Below are 22996 nucleotides of genomic sequence, written 5' to 3' on the forward strand. Positions count from 1 at the left end.
GGAAGAGTTTGTAAAGCTCAGCTCCCACTTTATTCTTGAATTCCTTACCCTGACAAATGGTCATTCAGCATGCCGTCAGGTATAGAGGAAAGAGAAGGGATTCTGGAATCAGAGAGACCTTGGGCCAGGTCCCAGCTCCTTCACCCATTGCCTCTTTGACCTAGAACAAATTACCTAATCTGTCTATATTTTGATTTCTTCAGCTGTGAGTTGTGAACAATGCCAACATGGCAGGGTGGTAGTGAGAATGAGAAAGTACACGGTTAAAGTCTTCAGCACAGCTCCTGGTATTTAGAAGGGCTTCCATAAATGACAGCTGCGATGCTAATTACAGTAATGCTCATTAAGAGTTGCTCTTCAGGCTCTTTTGGAATATCTCTGTGATGGCAGTGCTTCCATAGTCAGTGCTAATGGTTGGAATTTTCTGCCACATGTTGTGCCCAGTCCTGTTTCCTATAATTTCTATCCATCTACTCTGGTGCTGCCTTTTGTGGCCCCACAGAACAAGTCTAAACCTACTCCCACAAAGAACATTTCAAATATCGGAAGACTTTTTTTTTTTTTTTTTTTTTGAGACAGAGTTTCGCTCTTGTTACCCAGGCTGGAGTGCAACGGCGCGATCTCGGCTCACCGCAACCTCCGCCCCCTGGGTTCAGGCAATTCTCCTGCCTCAGCCTCCCGAGTAGCTGGGATTACAGGCACGCACCACCATGCCCAGCTAATTTTTTGTATTTTTAGTAGAGACGGGGTTTCACCATGTTGACCAGGATGGTCTCGATCTCTTGACCTTGTGATCCACCCGCCTCAGCCTCCCAAAGTGCTGGGATGACAGGCTTGAGCCACCACGCCCGGCTCCGGAAGACAATTTTAATCTCCCCCACAAGTTTTCTTCATGGTAAACCCTTTAGTTCCTGGAATCCTTCCATAGGTGACTTAGTTTTGGTCCACCCAGGATACGTCTAAGCCCCTTTCCCTCATATATGAGCATCCCTGGGAAGATGCTAGCCAGCCATAAAGGAAAGCTGAGCTAGCAGGTTTTAGATGCTATCCATACTGAATCAGCCGGCCTTTGTCCTTGGTTCATGTGAACATTCTAATCCATACCCTATAAGTATATTTCACATTTTCTTCTTTTCACTGTAGTTTCACCTTAGTGTTCAGGAATATGAACACTACTACCCGTGAGGAAGGGCACATTGTAAAGACTATATTGTCAAATGCTGCACTGAAAAGTCACCCTCTATAACTGTGGTAGGTTTGATTGCATTATTGACCCCGGATTTTTACCTTCTCTATGTCAGTGATGTGTTCCATGTGACTTTGAAGTTCCAGTTCTTTGATTTTATATACAGTACTGTGACTTGCTTTGGCCAAGAGAATGAGGCAGAAGAAACAGCATGCGAACTCCAAACCTAGGCTTCAGAGGCTCTGGGTATTTCCAGTTACCCTTCAGTGTTCTGCCATCATCATGAGATAACCCACCCCCACTAGCCTACTGGCCCAAGGAAGCTGGGAGGCATGTGAGCTAGGGCCCCCAGGTGCACCCAGCTTGTACTAGCTGACTGACCAACTCATAGAAACTTGAGCCAAAACAAGGGATTACTCCTTTAAGGCACTGAGTTTTGGGATGGTTGACTATACAGAATTTTTGTGGCAAGAAATAATTATTATGGAAATTATGTGGGCCAGAAAACATAGAGAAAGTAATACTAACCCCACCTGAACAGAGTTACAAGTTTAGAAGAATTAATGAAAGATTTATAAAACTATAACCAGGCTAGATGAACACCTTATAAAAATGATTTACCAAATTTTAACTTTGAGTTTCTTTTGTAAACTGTGACCAAGAAGAAAATAAATGTGTATATTGTATCTCACCAATGAATAGGTAATGACAAAAGCAAACTCAACTTCTAAATATATGTGAAAAGTTAAGGCGTTTCCTATGTGATATAGTTCACTCATTTGCTCAAGAAATGTTGAATGAGTTGTGTGTCAGGGCCATTCTAGGCCCTGGAAATATAGTTGTGGGAAAAACGGATAAGGCCCAGGTCTCATGAAGCTTGTATTCTATTGGAGATTTAGAAAATAAAAAAATTAAATAAAGCAGGTAACTTCAGATAATGATAAGTGCTAGGAGAAAACTCAGGCAGGGTAAGGGATACCTTAGGTAGTTTAGGGAGGACTTCTCTGAGGATGTGACAGTGAAACTAAGGCCAAAATGACATCAGTAATTCAAGGGAAGAAAGACTACATTGAAGAGCATAGCAGATGCAAAGGCCCTGAGGTAGGAATACACTGGGAGTGTTCTAGGTATAATTAGAGATGTGGAGAGGAGCAATGTGGTATGAAATGAAGTGGATGATATTTAAAGAGGCCGGGACATGTAGTGTTCCTTTGGCTAGAGTAAGAAGTCTGTTTTATTCCAAGGCAAATGGAATCCACTAAAATGTGCTAAGTGTATGACTTGATTTATGGGTTTTAGGAGCTCAGTCCTGGCTGCTGTGCAAGGAATAGATTGTAGATGGACAAAAGCAGAAGCAAGGAGGTTGATTAAGTCATTGCATCTTGGCAGCTACAGCTAGCACGAGGGTAAGGATGGAGGGAAATGAACAGGTTTGAGATATATATTGGAGGTAGAATCCATCAAGTTGTCCTGATGGATTGGATGTGAAGGAACATGAGAAATGAAGGATAATGCCTAGGCGTTTAGTTGGGGTAACTGAGAGGACGGTTGTCGGTGCCATTTCTGGAGATGAGGAAGAAGCGAGGAACCGTGAACTGGGGGGAGGGAGAGGTCAGGAGTTTTGTTGAATGAGTTAAGTTTGAACTTAGACATTGAATTGGACTTGCCCAGTAGGCTGCTCGACATACTAATTGGGTAGTGAAGGCTGAAGATACCACTTGGGCAGTCTTATAGATGGTCTTTTAGCCAAAGGACTGAGTGAGTTCATCTAGAAAAAAGAAGTGAAAGTGTTTTATTTTTAATTTTAAGTTTAAGAAGTTTTAAATTTTAAATAAACTTTTTAAAAATAAATAAATAAAAGAAGCAGGAGGACTCAGCCACAGAGCATGCTGACATTTAAAAGCTCAGCAGAGAAAGAGGAGACAGAAGAAGAGCTTGAGAGAGAAGCTGAGAGAGTGCGATATTGTGGAAGCCAAGAGAAGAAAGTGTTCCAGGAAAGAGAGTCATCAACTTGGGTTGTGTTGATTGAATGCTACTGAGTCATAAAGTAAGATAAGGACCAAGGAGTAACTATTGGCTTTGGCAGTGAATAGCTGATGGGTAACTTTGACAAAAGAAAAGATTTAGTGGACTACTGGACACAGAAGTCAAATGGAATGACTGAAGAGTGAATGGGAGGAAAGAAACTGGTAATAGTGAGGTTTTGTTAAAAATGGGAATGGAGAAATAGGTAGCTGGAGAGGATGAGAGTTGAAGGTTCTGTTTTGTTTTACTTGGTTTCGAATTGGAGATACAGAGACATATTTAAATGACAGCAGAAATAAACCCACAGAGAGAAAAGTTGATATTGTGGGAGAGAAAATGGACAGATGCAGGATCAATGTCTTTGAGAAAGGGGGGGACCCAGAGTACAGTGAAGTGTAGGCCTCCCATGCTAACAGAGGAGGTAAGGGCAACAGAGTGCCAGTGAAATGGTGGGTTTGGTGATGGGAAGATGAGAGACACTGTCAGTTTACATATATACATATTTTTAAAATTCATATATATATATGTGGATATATATCCACATATATATATAGTAATTCCTTTTTTTTTTTTTTTTGAGACTGAGTTTTGCTCTCGTTACCCAGGCTGCAGTGCAATGGCACGATCTCAGCTCACCACAACCTCCTCCTCCTGGGTTCAAGCAGTTCTCCTGCCTCAGCCTCCTGAGAAGCTGGGATTACAGGCACGCACCACCATGCCCAGCTAGTTTTTTTAATTTTTAGTACAGACGCGGTTTCACCATGTTGACCAGAATGGTCTCAATCTCTTGACCTTGTGATCCACCTGCCTTGGCCTCCCAAAGTGCTGGTATTACAGGCATGAGCCACCGTGCCGGGCCCCTAGTAATTCTTAAGATGGCGTCACGCTGTCGCCCAGGCTGGAGTGCAGTGGTGTGATCATAGCTCACTGAAGCCTCAAACTCCTGGCTTCAAGCAATCCTCCCATCTGGACCTCCCAAAGCACTGGGATTATAAGTGTAAGCCACTGTGCCCAGCCACTTATATTTTCTCAATGAGCTATGACTTCAGGTTATCATTTGAAGAGCCAAGACTTCTGAATCCTGAGCCCAAAAACACTGTGTTCTTCATTTACCATTTGGTATACTTGAAGCAGAATGGACATGATAACCCCTTTAATGTATTTTGAAGAGCAATTCAGATAACAAAACAGATCATGTATATTCTTTCATTTGACGCTCTTGTCCTGAGTAATTCCAGTCTGGAACAGAATTCAGTTTGTATAAATGAAGACACTGTAATGAAGGGACTACTTACAGAGGTCAGAGTGGAATTGAGAGATGAAACTATCAACAATCAGGAGTCATTACCTCCCTTGGGGCCACTGTGTCAAAAGAGATTAATAGTGTTAGGTCCAACGAGAGCTGTTGCCATGAAGGGAGGACCAACCAGCATGGTCATTCATTGAAGGGATATGTAATCACTGTCAGGGGAGCAGTGTCAGTGCAGAGAGGGAAGGAAAAAGCAATCTCCTGACTTTCTTCCACTCCCTTCTCTTGCTGGTGCTTCCCAACTAAGGCTAAGGCCAACTGGAAGCCAGCTGGCAAGTGAGTGGGTGGATATTTTTCATGGTGAAAGAATCCATCTGGCAGTGAATAACCAGCACAGCTCCTAACATTTCATGCCATAAATGTTGAAAAGATTTTGAAAACCTCTCCAAGGGGAATCTTTTTACCCAATGCCAGTGTATAAATGCATCTTATTTGTTGCCAGCTGGGATCTGGAAAACCTAGCTAACCATATTCTTTAATACAAGTCATCATGAGTACTTGTAATCCACTTGAAATCTGAAAATGTAATATTTGCCCGTAGGTTCCTTTATTCCCATCCAGAGGCATATTAACATACAACTGGAGAAGCATGTATTTCAGGGACCCCACTTGCATGAGCCCCTTCCAAGGCCATGGGTGGGTCCTAGAAATGTGTTCACCTGGTCCTATGTTTCTGTAAAATTTGTAAAGGTAAGATATTTTAACTGGAATCTATTAAAAACTAACTTTTTCACTCTGACCCTAGAGAAGTCTGTCTCTGCCCCCCACCAGTTATGTGTGAGAGTTATGTAACTCAAGGCCCCACAAAACCTGGATCTGCTTCTGCTTTCAGTGGGACTCAAGTGTGCTGATGCAGATTTTATCCCTTTCCCGGTTTTACCACTGTGGAGAGGGGTAATTAATGAGCATCAGAATGGACATTCTGCATGGGGAGAATGTCGCAGAAGGATGAGAAAAACAGAGTGGGGTGGTGGTGCTAGGGACAGTGGGAGAAAAGCACTGTGCTTGAAGGATTGCCTCTGAGTCATGGAGGGTTTGCAGGTGTCTGCAGGTGACTCATTTCCCTCCAGGGCCTAACTCATGTGCTGCTCTCTATATTTGCAGATGCAGATGGAAACCTGTGTCGAAGTAACCAACTGTTGCAAGTCATGCTGACCATGCACCGAATTATCATCTCCTCCGCGGAACTGCTCCAAAAAGTTATCACCCTATATCCTTTTACATAGTGACCAGCAGTCCCAAAACGGGAGCCACTAAAAAAGGAGCTTGAAATTTGAAGTGTGCTTTTGTTTTTATTGGTTCAGAATAACCCTGAGTGGTAAATAGCTTCGTATGTCCTTTCAGGGGTATGGGTGCTTGTGTTGGGGGTGTGTTCATGTATCCTCTGCTGGGAGCGGCAATGTTATTGATGCTGATTGTTCTGGAGGGTGATCAAAGAAATCAGCATGGAAGCACAATCTTCCTTAGTCTTTTAAAAGTAAAAAAATACTTTTTTTCTGTAGAGTGGTCAAAATAGATATTCATCCTGTGCACACTGACAAAGGTGCAATTATGACTCAAGGATAAATTTCTTTCTGGCTTTCTTGTCCAATACTTCAACTTTCTCCAGGTTCTGAAGGAAGATTGCAGGCGCAGCGTCTGGGGAATCTGCTTGTGCCTTATTGCTTCAGGCAGGAGGATTGACTATATGCCATGCAAAACCTGCTGGATTTTAACCTTATAATGGAGTGTGAATCAAGCAGGGTGAAGAAAGTGCCTGCTTTCTTCTTCTCGCTGCTGACACTATAAGCAGCAGCCCCCACAAAAGAGGAGTTGTAGGTGGAGTGAGACCGTTTAGCACCCAAGGTGCAGGTCCCTGGTACTGTGTGATGACTGGCAGCTGCTCTAATACTTTCCCACTCTCTTAACTCCCTGCATTTCATCTTAGAGCACACAGAGAAAATAAAAATCATCAGGACCGAATCTTTTCTCTGTACCTATTCGTGAATCTTTACCTCTCGTGTGAAAGGAGGTGTTTTTCAGTAGCATAGCAAGGGTGGAGCATTGGGAGAAGTGCATCTAAATAACAAGGTGCAGGTAATAAGTGGGTGCCTCATCTGCAGAGAATTTTAAACCTTCATGAAACCAACTCAATGTCTGTACCAGTGATTGTAAACAATATCAGTGATTAAATATTCCTCCCTAAAAACTTGTTTGTTGGCCTAGGGACTAAATTGTACCTGGGGTGGCTGGGCACGGTGGCTCACACCTATAATCCGAGCATTGTGGGAAGCCAAAGCAGGCAGATCACTTGAGGTCAGGAGTTCAAGACCAGTCTGGCCAACATGGTGAAACTCCTTCTCTACTAAAAATATGAAAATTAGTGGCTCACGCCTGTAATCCAAGCACTTTGGAGGCCAAGGCAGGCGGATCACCTGAGGTTGGGAGTTCAAGACCAGCCTGACCAACATAGTGAAACCCCGTCTTAAAAAAATCAAAAAGTATTTTTAAAAGAAGCTGGGTGCAGTGGCTCACACCTGTAATCCCAGCTCTTTGGGAGGCTGAGGTGGGCAGATCACCTGAGGTCAGGAGTTCGAGACCAGCCTAACCAATATGGTGAAACCCCGTCTTTAAAAAAAATAAATAAATAAATAAAAATTAAAATTAAAAAAAAATTAGCTGGGTGTGGTGACACATGCCTGTAATTCCAGCTACTCGTGAGACTAAGGCAGGAGAATAACTTGAACCTGGGAAGTGGAGGTTGCAGTGAGCTAAAGTGAGACTCTGTCTCTAAAAAAAATAAAATTGCTCCTCGAGGCTCCTGCCTTAGTGCACTACTGGGTGCCTACACAGTGGGGCAGAACCCCTCCCCCTTTCCCATGGTCCCTTGTACTTCTCACAGATTCTTTCTCCATCAGCTGTCGCCTCTCCTGTACTTTCAGACTCTACCTCTTCAACGGCACATGCCCCTCAGCCTAAAACACATTCAAGTCTCCTCATCTAAAAATCAACTCAGCCCTGCCTCCCCTTCATTCCATTGTTCGGGTTAAAAATTTGATGTGAAAGCATCTTAAAATAGTCTGTAGTAACTATCTCCAACCTCTTTACTCCTGCATGCTTTATAACTGTGTTAAGTTGGCCCCCAGTATTCGAACTTTCCTCTGATGTCACCAATAACCTCCTAATTGAAAAGCCCAAGGACTTTTTCTCATCCTTATTTCCACTGACCTCCCAGGAGCATTGCGTATGGCTGACAAGCCGGTTCTCCTCGCAGCTCTCCCTCCAGGCTTCCCAGAACTGCACCCTCCTGGCTTTCCCTCCTCTTGGGTTGTGCCGTGTCCAGCTTTTCATCCAGAGGCTTCTTCGAGCTCTGCTTACATCTGGGTGTAATGTTCTGGTTTTCCTCTCACTGAGCTTCCTTTCTGTGGATGACTTTGCACCAGAATTTCTACCACTGTTTCCACCATTCTTCTGTGCTGATGGTGACTTTCAGGTCTGCACTTCTCTGACTTAAACCTTTCCTTTTTTTTTTCTTTTTTTTTTGGAGATTAGTGTGGGGAGAGAGGGTCTCACTATATTGCCTGGTCTCAAACTCCTAGTATCAATTGATCCTCCCACCTCAGCCTCCCAAAGTGCTGGGATTATAGGCATGAGCCACTGCGCCTAGCCATCTAACCTAAACCATTTTTCTTAGGTTTATACCAGTGTGTCCTGCGAACACCTAAGGCTTTAAAATGTTCATTAGCTCACTGTCCCCACCCCCAGCCACTACCTCATTAATTCTGCTTTGACACCGGTACAACCATGTTTTGGCTAACTAGGATACATTCTGAGAAGTACATCGGAGGGCGATTTTGTCATTGTGCGAACACCATAGAGTACACTTCCACAAACCTAGACAGCACAGCCTGCCTCACACCCAGGCTAGATGGCACGGCCCATTGCTCCTAGGCTACAAACCTGTACAGCAGGTTACCGTACTGCATACTGTCGGCAATCATAGCACCGTGGTATGTATTTATGTGTCTCAACATAGAAAAAGTACAGTAAAAATATGGTATAAAAGAGTAAAAAATGGCACAGCTGTGTAGGGCATGAGTGGAGCCTGCAGGACTAGAAGTTGCTCTGGGTAGTCAGGGATGAGTGGTGAGTGAATGTGAAGGCGTAGGACATTGCTGTACACAACTGTAGACTTTATACACACTGCATACTTAGGCTATTCTAAATTGATAAAAAGTATTTTTCTTTCTTCAATAATAAATTAGCTTACTGTGATTTTTTTTTACTTTATAAACTTCTTAATTTTTAAAACTTTTTGACTACACAGTGTACAGCTCTGCAAAAATAATTTCTTTATATTCTATAAGCTTTTTTATATTTTAAAAATGCTGAATTTTTGTTAATTTTCTTTTTAAACTTTGTTGTCAAAATCTAAGGCACAAACACATACAGCAGCCTAGGCCTGTGTTGGGTCAGGATCATCAAGACATGACCCGGCAATAGGAATCTTTGAGCTTCATTTTCATCTTATGGGACCACTGTCATGTATGTGGTCCATCACCAACCAGCATGTTATGCATGCAGTACATGACTGTATTTTCATGTTCAACTTCATTTAATAGTGTTAGTATCTATTCTTGCCTAAACCAGTAGCATCAGAAGCACTCTTGACTTCTCCCCTGCCTGTCATCTCCTACAGAGTCTGTCACCTGATTCTAGGGTTTTTACTTCAGAAATGAGTATTATCTGGTCTCTGTTCTCCATTCCCATGCCATGCCTTAGTTCATGGTCCTCTCCTGGACCACTGTTCCATGCCAGTCATTATATCTGCATGGTTCCCTACCCCGCCTTGTAAAGCTACCCTTGAAATTCTTTACTACAAAGCAAACTGGGCAGGCCATTTCTTCTGAGCCTCTGCAGACTACAGAGTTATTGTCAGATCCTTAGCTTGCCAGGAAAAGGTCGTCCTCAGTCTGTCCCCAGCGAGTTTTTCCTGCTTCATTCTGTAGCTCTCTGAGAAACCCTTTCCCCTCCACACTGAACTTCTCAACACACCGGATGTAACGGAGCCTTTTACAATTCCTGGCCTTGAAAGTCTTTCTCCCCTCTTTGGTTAGCAAGCTCTTTCAAGATCCTTCTGGGAAGCTTTTCCTGACTTTTGCAGCCCTTCTCCCTTTTTAAAAATGACTTCTAGTGTTTTTAAATAGTATTCTTGATTGAAAATCTATTTAATTCCTTTGATTTTAGTTTTGTATTGCTTAAGTCAAAGTGTGTTTCTCGTATCTCCGGCCTGGATGCAGTCTGCATTGAGAAACTCGCAGAAAGGGTGAGGTGTTTTTATTCTGCTAGCTAAATAAATATATCTACGTAAACGTCAGTCCTTAAGTTCTGCAATGTAGTGCCTGTGTACTCTGGTCTTTGTAGATGACCGTCTCCAGTAAACTACAGAACCTTTATGTCTAGCTGCTGTGATTTGAATTTGGATAATAATATAAAAGATTGCAGGGCTACTGAGAAATTGATTGAATTACAAATTACTTAAAGATACAAATATATTTTGGTATTTTAAAAGTACATATGCTCTATTGTAACTTACCTATTTGTGTGTCATCTCCACAGCTAGACTGTCTTTCAAGGGCAGGGAGCAAGGTTTATTTATCTTTGTATCTAGAATTTAGCTTAGTGGCTGTTTCATGGTAGAACACGATAAATGTTGCATTACTATGGGTGCAACACATTGGGATACTTTTTTATATTTATAAGAACTTTTATATGTGATATCTGGGCTTTGTCCAGGTGAAGATGTAACCTGGGGTAAGGGGAAGGGATTCTGAGAGTATGAAATAATACTCCTGTAATGGAAAGCCAGGTTAAACATTGAAGGCAAAATTATTTTCTTTCTTTACGCTTGGTTTCCCTGTTGTCTGACCTGGAAGTAATAGAATTTAAGCTCAGATGGTCTCCTGTTTGCCATTGTTAAAAGAAGGGAGGGATACATTTGAAAACATGCTTTGAATAGTTTAGATGCCTGAAAAGTACAGTCAGAACTGTACTGGTACTTTGTAACCACAGTACTAGCTATGAAGAGAAGAAAAAGGTATGGGGTCTGAGGGTTCCAGCAAACACTGAAGTTTACCAAGATCAGCAGATGCCTGAACCTCTTACTACTTAGCCTGCATGTGCTGGTGTTTGTTTCAGCTCCCAAATGAAGTGAGAAAGTGGGTTCCCTGCCTCCCTGTGGGGGCAGCCATTGCCACCATGGCATAGGGGCTCTGAGGACCTCTGAATGGTCCCCAGGCTTAACATGTATGTGTGGACTATCTGGATTTACACCATTGATGCTGTGCCACATGCAGCCAACGTGCACTGTGAGAATATACTTTTGAAGGGAAAGATGAGCCACTGGGAGAAGGTGAATGTCACCATGTCAATTTGATGTATCTACTTAGCTTTAAAACAGAAATGTGGTTTTTTTGCCTTCCCTTTTAAAATAAAAGAATAAAAATTTCAACAAGTAGAACACATGCTAAAAATATAAAATCTGAGAGGTATTTATCTATGTGCCTTATGCCTGAATCTCTTTGCATTGAAGTGATGCGTTGTCTTAGTGATGCGGCATAAAGAAACATAAAGCCATCTCATTCTCACTTCTCCCTTTCCACCCAAAGAAAGGCAGGCAGAAAAACTGTCTACTTCCTGAAGTTTGCCAGTTGTCTGCACTTATTTGTATGTCAGTTTTTGGTTGATGTGTAGGGTTTTGTGGCTTTTTGTTTTGTTTTAGCGCTCTGATCTAAAGGACAGATTTTATAGGCAGTCAGTGTATTAAAATCTGATTTTCAAAACTAGAAGTCATTTCATTAAAATTACAATTTTTTTAACCATGGTTCTTGTGGTTATAGGGCTTCAAGATTAGCTTACAAATCTTACTGTTTCTGTAAGTGTAGCATGTTTCAGCAAACATTTTTAAGGGACCTTGAAAAATGTTTCGTTAATTTGAATAATGTTAATTAAATATTTCTAGTGGTTTTAAACTACAATTCTGCATTTTATATCTTAATTTTTAAGTGCTTCAGAGACCTCCCTGAATTCTAAATAGTTTTTTTAATAACTCTAATAGATTAAATTTATAAACAGTAAAGCTAACATTATCTTGGATGTTCCAAAGCTATGCATAAACTTAATAAGGTTTCAATTTAAAACCACAAGTCTAAAGCACTTAGTTATATATTGCAAATTGAAGTTTCAAGGCCATCATTCTAATGGCCTTTTAAACGTTACAAGCATATACAATTTCAAAATGCACAAAATGATTTCTTCCTAACAAAAAAGATCAGTACTATGATTTTTACTGTCTTTTCCTTTTCTATATTTAACTCTAAGTTTTCCAAAGGTTAAAATATATACACCCACAGAAGGAAAACCACTCCTGTCCCAGTTAATTAGGTTTTTTGCTGGGTTGTTCACTGGATTCCTCTCACGGGCCCAACTGGAATTCACTGAACCCTATGTTGGAGTCATTATCCACAGTTTTTAGAAGGAAAAGAAGGCATGACCTTTACAGGCACACAGCCCGCATCGCCTGATGCCTCCGTCTGTTGATGGGAAACAGCAGGACCTAGTCAGGCTCATCACTGGAGTTCTCATTTCTTTGACTCTTCAAATAAATGAATTATTTTTTCCATTTATCTTTAAAGACGTGAACTTGGTGAGATCTTGCTGTTCTTTCATATTCTTGGAATGTTCGGAACGAAAACGATCCTTGAGATGATGTCCAGTTGTATTTTAGATTATTCATATGGTTTGTCTGACTTGCCATTACAATTTATGAGATCAGTCTACTGACATCCTCTAGGTGGATATATTGTCACTTTCATATTATTGTTCTTCATTATCATGACATATCCACATATATATTTCTTCCTCTTCTTATTCACTGCATGCATGTGTATCAGGCATGAGAAACATTTTAAAAGGTAAATGGGGCTGCTTTTTTTTTCCCTGCTTCATTTTTTCCTTCATAGGGCTGCTTTTTAAAAAATCTTCTTTCAGTTGGGCTTCTAGTCTTTTGGGCACAGGCAAGGGGTCATTTGCCCCATGTTCACTTTTTATAAGTCACTTGTCCTGGGACTTGTTTACATGATTAACTTTTTTAAAAAAATATATATTTTATTGCATTTTAGGTTTTGGGGTACATGTGAAGAACATGCAGGATTGTTGCATAGGTACATGCATAGCAATGTGCTTTGCTGCCTTCCTCCCCATTAGCAAATGATTAACTTCTTAGTTCTGCAATGCTGCTGCCTCCTTCCGTAAGCCAGGTTGACATGGGCTGGAGAGGAAATCACCGTCATCCCCCTTCGAGGTGATAATATGCATACAGCTATACACATCAAGTTGGGTTTTTATCCTTTGGCCAGAAAGATAAAGCATCAGATTTTCATTTTTTAGAAAAAATATTTTGGGAGGGAGTTGCAGCAAATACTTGCACAGATGAAAAGTCTTTTGGTTTCTGTAACAGAGGTCTCCATTTCCCTTAACCACAGCCCTACCTATAAGGATGCTTTGGCAAAGAATTCACCAGGACTTTGCCTGAAGATCTGCTATTTTGTAAGGTAATGTTTCCCTATGTGTTTCAAGACTTTGTGGAGCAAGGTGAAATGAAAGGTGAAGCAAGGGACTTTTCCTGCCTTTTTTTTTTCTTGACAGCTACAGAACACCTTTGGACAGACAGAAAAGGGTAGTCCTCAATACTGGAAATTCCTCAACACAACACAGCGACTTTTCTCTGGTGTACCTGAGCTTAATTATTTTCTACCAACCTTTTTTCTGTCTTTGGTATCAAATGACATAAAGGAGGGAATACAGAAGTAATGAACGATCTCTTTGTTATTTTCTTTTTATTCTTAATTATACAAGTAATATAGCTCATTAGAGAACATTTTTTAAAATGCAGAAAATAATATAACTATAATAATGATCATTCATGTCCGGTTACCCATTTTGGTGTATTTCCTTTGTCTTGTTTTCATGCCAATTTTTTTGAGATGAAAATACATATAAGGCTTGATATCCAAAATTTTCACTTAACTTTATAGCATGAGAATCTTCTCTAGTCATTAAAGACTTTTTATAAACATCATTTTTAATAGCCATGTAATATTCTAATATAAAGTATAACCTATGAATAGACTACCTCATTTTGGACATTTGGTTTATCTATAGTTCTCTCCTTTATCTGTGACCCACATGATTGTGCCTGAATCTTTGTCATGCTCCTTTGATTATGATATGCCTTATCCATTTTATGTGGAGGGACAGAAGATTTTCAGTCGATGGGGTTTCTTCCCTCCCTGCTCCCACTCCAGCTCCTTCAGTGTACTAATAGACAGATTAGACTTTGTCTTTTTCTGAGTTCTCTTTGTGGCAGTAAATTCCTTTGGGAACCCACCAAATTGTGAGTCCTTGGTGTCAGTTTTGGATTGTGTTTTTTAATCCCCTCCTTGTAGGTATTGGATAACAGAATTCTGGGTCATGTTTAAAATGGATGCCAGCTTGACAGACACTATGGAGGAATTTCAGGAACTGGTGAAAGCTAAGGGTGAGGAGTTACACTGCCACCTGATTGACACAACTCAAATGTGAGTGTCAAGGTTTTGACTCATGTTTCAAAACCACCTCCCTCCTGTAATATAATCCCAGCTGCTTGCTAGGCTTCTGACCCCCCGGGGTGACTGCTCTTCTCTTCCACCACTCTGAAAAGCCCCTCAAATAGGCAGGTTCAAATTGCCTCACCAAAGTGAAAGCTTGGCATTTAACAGGAAAGCAGAGGTGCATCATGGTGATGAAGTGGTAGGTGACTTATATGCAAGAGCAAAAAAAGTCCCAGTCAAAAAGAAATCAGTCAGCAAGATATTGACTAAAATTAATCCAGATCATGAGAAACTAAAAGTGCAAATGACGGATCTCACGCTTAATGCCAGGAGGCACCCCTGAACTTGTAAATGGGGATGGGACTGCTAAAAAACGTATTCAGGAGAGGGCTTATAACATACATGGATGTCTGTGAAAGACACTTAGATTTCCAGAGCTGGATGGGATCCCAGGAATGTTTTAAGTCATTCCTTGGAGTTCTTATTAATAAGACTGACCCATTCTGGGAAAATGAGTGCCTTTCCTAATGAGCAGGAGGGGAATCATGCATTCTGTATGCTAAGGTTTTCACAGTGTGGCTGCTTTATTTTTAAACAGTCTAAATCCCTAAGAAATAGAATTCTAGAACTGATAGATATATTCTAGAGATCATTTCATCCAACATCCTAATTTTTCTGACTGGGAAATTGAGGCTCAGCAAGAATGTGACTCATCTGGGGTCCAGCTAATTAATCTAGCGACAAAGCAGCAGCTAGCCTCTGAGGCCCTGTGCATGGTGCGCTATGGCCATGTAGAAATGACTTCAAGATTGCATTCCAGAGCCCCAAGTAAGTCTGTTTATCAGTTTGGATTCTCTCTACTTCCGTGCTTAGAATTACATAACTTGAAACATAAGAGATTATTCGAAGTAATAGTTTCTTCCTTTTAAAGATGAAATTAGAGCCTAGGGCACTTCTCAACCCCAGGTCTCCTTGTCCCAGTATTTCCTAGCTGACTTTTCCTGGTGAAAATTTTCCACAGTATATTCTGTAGGAATTTTTAGTCTGTGGGATATCATTTGTCCAGATATAATTGAGGAATAATGGGTTAAACGTTACCTTTGCAGTACTTTTTGGAGCATGCCATATGCTCACTGGCCAAAGAGGCTACAGCATTGATAGCACTTCCCAGGCTCATTGACCACAGCACGCTTTTATCAGAGACAAAGTTCCCAGGAACACTAGTTTGGAAAAGACAGGCAACCTGCTGTCTTTCAAAACGGCGCTGCTTCCCTTTGCTTGTTTAGTGAAGGAAATTGAGTAAGAAACACATGGGTTGCTTACAAGAAAATACGGGGGCAGAGAACACTCTAGGGTCAGCTAGGCTTCCTTGGTCATTTCAGTAGCTGAGGACATTTGAGGAAAATGACACAACTCTGCCAAGAGTGACCGCATGTTTGTGCATTCCCTCCACCTTTATGATGTCTTCCCTCTGTGGTTCTTTGAGCTTTCCTCCTGGCATGAAAACTGTCTCACTAACCTTGGGATTTCCAACCAGATAGAGTCCCTATCATTCACATGTGAATGAAGGAACACACAAGCGGAATGGAGGGAGCAGGCATACCAGAGGGCACACGAAGCAGCCAGGACCAAAAGCAAGGAAACTGACCAATACTTCAGATTCTTTCCTTCCCACTGCCTTAAAGTAAACTCATTTATCCTGTACCCCACTGCACATTTAAAAGGCTCATTGAAAACTGGCAAGACCTCTTGGTTGCTGCCATGGGAAAAACTGATAATGAGATACTCTGTGAATGAACTGTTTTGGTCAAGGAAAGTCAGCTAATGGCATTTTGTATATTCTTGTGAAAAATGTTAATGGATTTACTGGCAAAAAACAATTTATTCCTTTTCCCTGTTTTTTCCCTTTCACCTTTACCCACAAAAGCAATGCCCGTGACTGGTCCAGGAAACTTACTCAAAGGATAAAATCAAACACCAGCAAGAAACGGAAAGTCTCCCTACTCTTTGACCATCTGGAACCAGAAGAGCTGTCCGAGCACCTCACCTACCTTGAGTTCAAGTCCTTCCGAAGGATATCAGTATGTACCAAGGGGCAGGAGAAAAATCTCCCCGAGATAGTTCTGAAAATAAGATGAGAATTCAACAGCCCATCCACTTCATAACCTTAGACGCCTCCTCAGTATTGGCAGGCTTTCCTGCCAGACATCAGAGAGTCTGGAAAAATCAGCACCGTCTGAATTCCTTTGGTTGTGCTTCCTGTGCTTCTCCCATCTCCCTTCCTCCATGCTCCCACCCCATACCATCCCTCCACTCACTCAAGCTGCCATACTGTGAGTACACATGACACACACACACACACACACACCCCTCATACCCCTGATAATCATTAGGCATCAGGAACTCTTTTTTTTTTTTTTTTTTTTTCCGAAACGGAGTTTTGCTCTTGTTATCCAGGCTGGAGTGCAATGGCGTGATCTCGGCTCACTGCAACCTCCACCTCCTGGGTTCAGGCAATTCTCCTGCGTCAGCCTTCTGAGTAGCTGGGATTACAGGCATGCGCCACCATACCCAGCTAATGTTTTGTATTTTTAGTAGAGACGGGGTTTCACCATGTTGACCAGGATGGTCTCGATCTCTTGACCTCATGATCCACCCGCCTTGGCCTCCCAAAGTGCTGGGATTACAGGCTTGAGCCACCACACCCAGCAGGAACTCTTTTTTAATTTTCCTCAAAAAAAAAGTGGGAGTGGGTGGGGGCGGTGGAGAGGATATGTCCTCTCAGAGTTTGAATTCATTATAGGGTAAGCTTTGAATGGCTCTGGGAAATCCCAAAATAAAGTAGATTCTACTGGCCTAGCCCAAAACATACCTAAATCCTTGAAGTGGTTCTGGCTCAGAAGTCACCATGATTATAGAGGTAAGCTGTGCTGACCCAAACCTTACGATTGGGGCAACTGAGCAGAGTCAAAGGGAGAGAGATTTCAGTTGATTATCAGGAACAGAAAGAATACACAGGTGCAGCCTGTCCTCACTGCAATCCTTGAAACTCCATATGTGATCCCAAAGAATATTAGTTATATACAAGAGTACTGGTCAACATGTCAGATGTCAGCAGCCCCTCACTGGCCAATATGGTTTTCTGAGAAGTGAAACCCTTATTCCACTTAGCCCCTACCCCTACCAACAAATACCATCTTCACCTTTGTGCTGAAAATAGAGACTACCTAGTTTCTGGGGCCATTTATTAAACTGACCAGTATTCTCCTGGTGAGGGAATGGAGGCCCAGAGGGCTGAGGCTAGGACTAAGTGCCTGTCTTGGTCACTCAGCACCCATTTGTTGAGCTCAGTTGCGTCTGGAAGGAGACCTGCAAACCTCCTTCAAAGGTTATTTCACATTTTCATTCATAATGCTGACATCCTTTCTGTTTTCATACAACTGTTTGGCTAGTCAGCCAGGAAGCTCCCAGCTTCTATTTGGAAATAACTTTTCCAAGCATTAACTCTCCAGTCTCTATACCCCTCAGTACCCCAGACCCACATTGAAAGGCTCCACCTGGGGAGTTCCCATTGGCAGTACCTGCCCAGTCATGGGGTGGACAGCAGTCAGAACTGAGAGCCACTGAAAGAAGCCCTTTATCACACAGGAAATCTGAGCTCTGCAGGCGTCAAACTGGCAGGGCTGCCTGGTCAGGCCTGCAGGATGTCTGCTTGATGCCAGTGCTCACATCAGTGGAGGCAGAAGTGAAAAATCAGTGCAGAACAAGGAATCCCAGCCAGTGTCCCCAGGGGTTGAGCAGTGCTCTATTTGCAAGTGAAAACATCAGTTTTAACCTTCATTTCTTTTGAACGGTATGGTCCCTTCATAAAAGACTATTTCAGGATATTTTGTTGTTGTTGTTTTTCCTGTACAGTGCTAAACAGTTTTACCAAACACAAATTTTATCTTCAACATGAGGTTGGAGGGAAATTTATCTCTGCTGTGAATCAAAAGACATTTGATATTTTCTGTTTATTTATTCATTTTTTAAATTTAATTAATTTAACTTCTTTTGAAAATTGCATTTTAGGTTTTGGAGTACATTTGAAGAACATGCAAGATAGTTGCATAGGTACACACATGGCAGTGTGATTTGCTGCCTTCCTCCCCATCACCTATATATGGCATTTCTCCCCATGTTATCACTCCCCAACGCCCCACCCTCCACTGTCCCTCCCCTATTTCCCCCCAACAGACACCAGTGTTTGATGCTCCCCTCCCTGTATCCATGTGTTCTCATTGTTCAACACCCGCCTATGAGTGAGAACATGTGGTGGTTGATTTTCTGCTCTTGTGTCAGTTTGCTGAGAATGATGGTTTCCAGGTTCATCCATGTCCCTACAAAGGACATGAACTCATCGTTTTTGATGGCTGCATAGTATTCTACGGTGTATATGTGCCACATTTTCCCTGTCCAGTCTATCATTGATGGGCATTTGGGTTGGTTCCAGGTCTTTGCTTTTGTAAACAGTGCTGCAATAAACATTCATGTGCATGTGTCCTTATAGTAGAACCATTTATAATCCTTTGGATATATACCCAGTAAAGGGATTGCTGGGTCAAATGGAATTTCTATTTCTAGGTCTTTAAGGAATCATCACACGGTCTTCCACAATGGTTGAACTAAATTATAGTCCCACCAACAGTGTAAAAGTGTTCCTATTTCTCCACATCCTCTCCAGCATCTGTTGTCTCCTGATTTTTTAATGATTGCCATTCTAACTGGCGTGAGATGGTATCTCAATGTAGTTTTGATTTGCACTTCTCTAATGACCAGTGATGATGAGCATTTTTTCATATGTTTGTTGGCCTCATATATGTCTTCTTTTGTAAAGTGTCTATTCATATCCTTTGCTCACTTTTGAATGGGATTGTTTTTTTCTTGTAAATCTGTTTTAGTTCTTTGTAAATTCTGGATATCAGCCCTTTGTCAGATGGGTAGACTGCAAAAATTTTTTCCCATTCTGTTGGTTGCCGATTCACTCTAATGACTGTTTCTTTTGCCATGCAGAAGCTGTGGAGTTTGATTAGGTCCCATTTGTCTATTTTGGCTTTTGTTGCCGATGCTTTTGGTGTTTTGGTCATGAAGTCCTCTCCTATGCCTATGTCCTGAATGGTTTTGCCTAGATTTTCTTCTAGGGTTTTTATGGCGTTAGGTCTTATGTTTAAGTCTTTAATCCATGTGGAGTTAATTTTAGTGTAAGGTGTCAGGAAGGAATCCAGTTTCTGCTTTCTGCACATGGGTAGCCAGTTTTCCCAACACCATTTATTAAACAGGGAATTCTTTCCCCATTGCTTGTTTTTGTCAGGTTTGTCAAAGATCGGATGGTTGTAGATATGTTGTGTTGCCTCTGAGGCCTCTGTTCTGTTCAATTGGTCTACATCTCTGTTTTGGTACCAGTACCATGCTGTTTTGATTACTGTAGCCTTGTAGTATAGTTTGAAGTCTGGTAGTGTGATGCCTCCGCTTTGTTCTTTTTGCTTAGAATTGACTTGGCTATGCGGGCTATCTTTTGGTTCCATAAGAAGTTTAAGGTGTTTTTTTTCCAGTTCTTTGAAGAAGGTCATTGGTAGCTTGATGGAGATAGCGTTGAATCTGTAAATTACTTTGGGCAGTATGGCCATTTCATGATATTGATTCTTCTTAACCATGAACATGGAATGTTTCTCCATCTGTTTGTGTCCTCTCTTATTTCGTTGAGCAGTGGCTTGTAGTTCTCCTTGAAGAGGTCCTTTATGTTCCTTGTTAGTTGTATTCCTAGGTATTTTATTCTCTTTGTAGCAATTGTGAATGGCAGTTCGTTCTTGATTTGGCTCTCTTTAAGTCTGTTGTTGGTGTATAGGAATGCTTGTGATTTTTGCACATTGATTTTGTATCCTGAGGCTTTGCTGAAGTTGCTTATCAGTTTCAGGAGATTTTGGGCTGAGACAATGGGGTCTTCTAGATACACAGTCATGTCGTCTGCAAATAGAGACAATTTGACTTCCTCCTTTCCTATTTGAATACCCTTTATTTCTTTTTCTTGCCTGATTGCTCTGGCTAGAACTTCCAGTATTATATTGAATAGGAGTGGTGAGAGACGGCATCATTGTCTAGGGCCAAATTTCAAAGGGAATGCTTCCAGTTTTTGCCCATTCAGTATGATATTGGTTGTTGGTTTGTCGTAAATAGCTTTTATTATTTTGTGATACGTTCTATTGACACCTAGTTTATTGAGTGTTTTTAGCATAAAGGGCTGTTGACTTTTGTCAAAGGCCTTCTCTGCATCAATTGAGATAATCATGTGGTTTTTGTCTTTGGTTCTGTTTATGTGGTGAATTACGTTTATAGACTTGCATATGTTGAATCAGCCTTGCATCCCTGGGATGAAGCCTACTTGATCATGGTGGATAAGCTTTTTGATGTGCTGTTGCAATCGGTTTGCCAGTATTTTATTGAAGATTTTTGCATCTATGTTCATCATGGATATTGGGCTGAAGTTTTCTTCTCTTGTTGAGTCTCTGCCAGGTTTTGGTATCAGGATGATGTTGGTCTCATAAAATGATTTGGGAAGGATTCCCTCTTTTTGGATTATTTGGAATAGTTTCAGAAGGAATGGTACCAGCTCCTCTTTGTATGTCTGGTAGAATTCGGCTGTGAACCCATCTGGACCTGGGCTTTTTTTGGGTGGTAGGCTCTTAATTGCTGCCTCAACTTCAGACATTGTTATTGGTCTATTTAGGGTTTCAGCTTCCTTCCTGGTTTAGGCTTGGGAGGAGGCAAGTACCCAGGAATTTATCCGTTTCTTACAGGTTTCCTAGTTTATGTGCATAGAGTTGTTTGTAATAATCTGAGGATGGTTTGAATTTCTGTGGAATCTGTGGTGATAGCCCCTTTATAGTTTTTCATTGAATCTATTTGGTTTTTCTCTCTTTTCTTTTTTTATTAATCTGGCTAGTGGTCTGTCTATTTTGTTGATCTTTTCAAAAACCAGCTCCTGGATTTATTGATTTTTTGAAGGTTTTTTTAATGTCTCTATCTCCTTCAGTTCTGCTCTAATCTTAGTTATTTCTTGTCTTCTTTGACAAGAGGTTTTGAGTTTTTTTGATCTTGCTCCTCTAGCTTTTTCAATTTTGATGATAGGGTGTCAATTTTTTATCTCTCCTTGCTTCTCATGTGGGCACTTATTGCTATATATTTTCCTCTAGAGACTGCTTTAAATGTGTCCCAGAGATTCTGGTAGATTTGCTGTGTCTTCGTTCTTGTTGGTTTTGAAGAACATCTTTATTTCTGCATTTATTTCCTTGTTTATCCAGTCAACATTCAAGAGCCTTTGTTCAGTTTCCATGAAGCTGTGCGATTCTGAGTTAGTTTCTGCATTCTGAGTTCTAACTTGATTGCACTGTGGTCTGAGAGACTGTTTGTTATGATTTCCATTCTTTTGCATTTGCTGAGCAGTTATTTGCTTCCAATTACATGGTCAGTTTTAGATTAGGTGTGATGTGGTGCTGAGAAGAATGTATATTCTGTGGATTTGGGGTGGAGAGTTCTGTAAATGTCTATTAGGTTTGCTTGTTCCAGGTCTGAGTTCAGGTCCTGGATATCTTTGTTAATTTTCTGTCTTATTGATCTGTCTAATATTGACAATGGGGTGTTAAAGTCTCCCACTATTATTGTGTGGGAGTCTAAGTCTCTTTGTAAGTCATTAAGAACTTGCCTTATGTGTCTGGGTGCTCCTGTATTGGGTGCATATATGTTTAGGATCATTAGTTCTTCTTGTTGCATTGATCCTTTTACCATTATGTAATGTCCTTCTTTGTCTCTTTTGATCTTTGTTGCTTTAAAGTCTATTTTATCAGAGACAAGAATCGCAACTCCTGCTGTTTTTTTGCTCTCCATTTGCTTGGTAAATCTTCCTTCATCCCTTTATTTTGAGCCTTTGTGTATCCTTGCATGTGAGATGGGTTTCATGGATACAGCACACTGATGGGTTTTGGCTTTTTATCCAATTTGCCAGTCTGTGTCTTCTGAGTGGGGCATTTAGTCCGTTTACATTTAGGGTTAGTATTGTTATGTGTGATTTTGATACTGCCATTTTGATGCTAGCTGGCTGTTTTGCCCGTTAGTTGATGCAGATTCTTGATTGTGTTGATGCTCTTTACCATTTGGTATGTTTTTGGAGTGGCTGTTACTGGTTGTTCCTTTACATGTGTAGAGCCTCTTTCAGGAGCTGTTGTAAAGCAGGCTTGGTGGTGATGAAATCTCTGATTAATTGCTTGTTCACAAAGGATTTTATTTTTCCTTCATTTATGAAGCTTAGTTTGGCTAGATATGAGATTCTTTTCTCATATCTAGGTTGAAAGTTCTTTTCTTTAAGTATGTTGAATATTGGCCCCCCACTCTCTTCTGGCTTGTAGGGTTTCTACTGAGAGAGCTGTTGTGAGTCTGATCGGCTTCCCTTTGTGGGTGACTGGACTTTTCTCTCTGGCTGCCCTTAGCATTTTCTCCTTCATTTCAACCCTGGTGAATCTGACGATTATGTGCCTTGGGGTTCCTTTTCTTGAGGAATATCTTTGTGGTGGTCTCTGTATTTCCTGGACTTGAATATTGGCCTGCCTTGCTAGGTTGGGGAAGTTTATCTGGATAATATCCTGAAGATTATTTTCCAGCTTGGATTCATTCTCTTCGTCACATTCAGGCACACCTGTCAAACGTAGATTAGGTCTTTTCACATAGTCCCACATTTCTTGGAGACTTTGTTCATTCCTTTTTACCCTTTTTTTCTCTATTCTTGCCTTCTCGTTTTATGTCATTGAGTTGATCTTC

At 41.2% G+C, this 22996-nt stretch overlaps 1 protein-coding gene across 9 annotated transcripts in view; it reads left to right on the plus strand.

Moving 5' to 3' along the window:
- The window catches only part of RASGRP1 (RAS guanyl releasing protein 1), an 81946-nt gene that overhangs the window by 31368 nt on the left and 27582 nt on the right, over positions 1–22996 (plus strand). For 8 of the 9 annotated variants that reach the window (XM_039462896.2, XM_074394108.1, XM_074394111.1 and 5 more), the window contains 4 exons: positions 5625–5730; positions 13049–13111; positions 14006–14137; positions 16077–16230. In XM_039462896.2, coding sequence (XP_039318830.1) covers positions 5625–5730; positions 13049–13111; positions 14006–14137; positions 16077–16230 — 455 coding nt within the window. Of the gene's footprint in view, positions 1–3790; positions 5211–5624; positions 5731–13048; positions 13112–14005; positions 14138–16076; positions 16231–22996 lie in introns of those variants that run through there. The other variant, XM_074394113.1, reaches the window with a different exon arrangement.

The sequence above is a fragment of the Saimiri boliviensis genome, chromosome 2, assembly GCF_048565385.1.
Source record: "Saimiri boliviensis isolate mSaiBol1 chromosome 2, mSaiBol1.pri, whole genome shotgun sequence".
In the NCBI taxonomy this organism is placed as follows: domain Eukaryota; kingdom Metazoa; phylum Chordata; class Mammalia; order Primates; family Cebidae; genus Saimiri; species Saimiri boliviensis.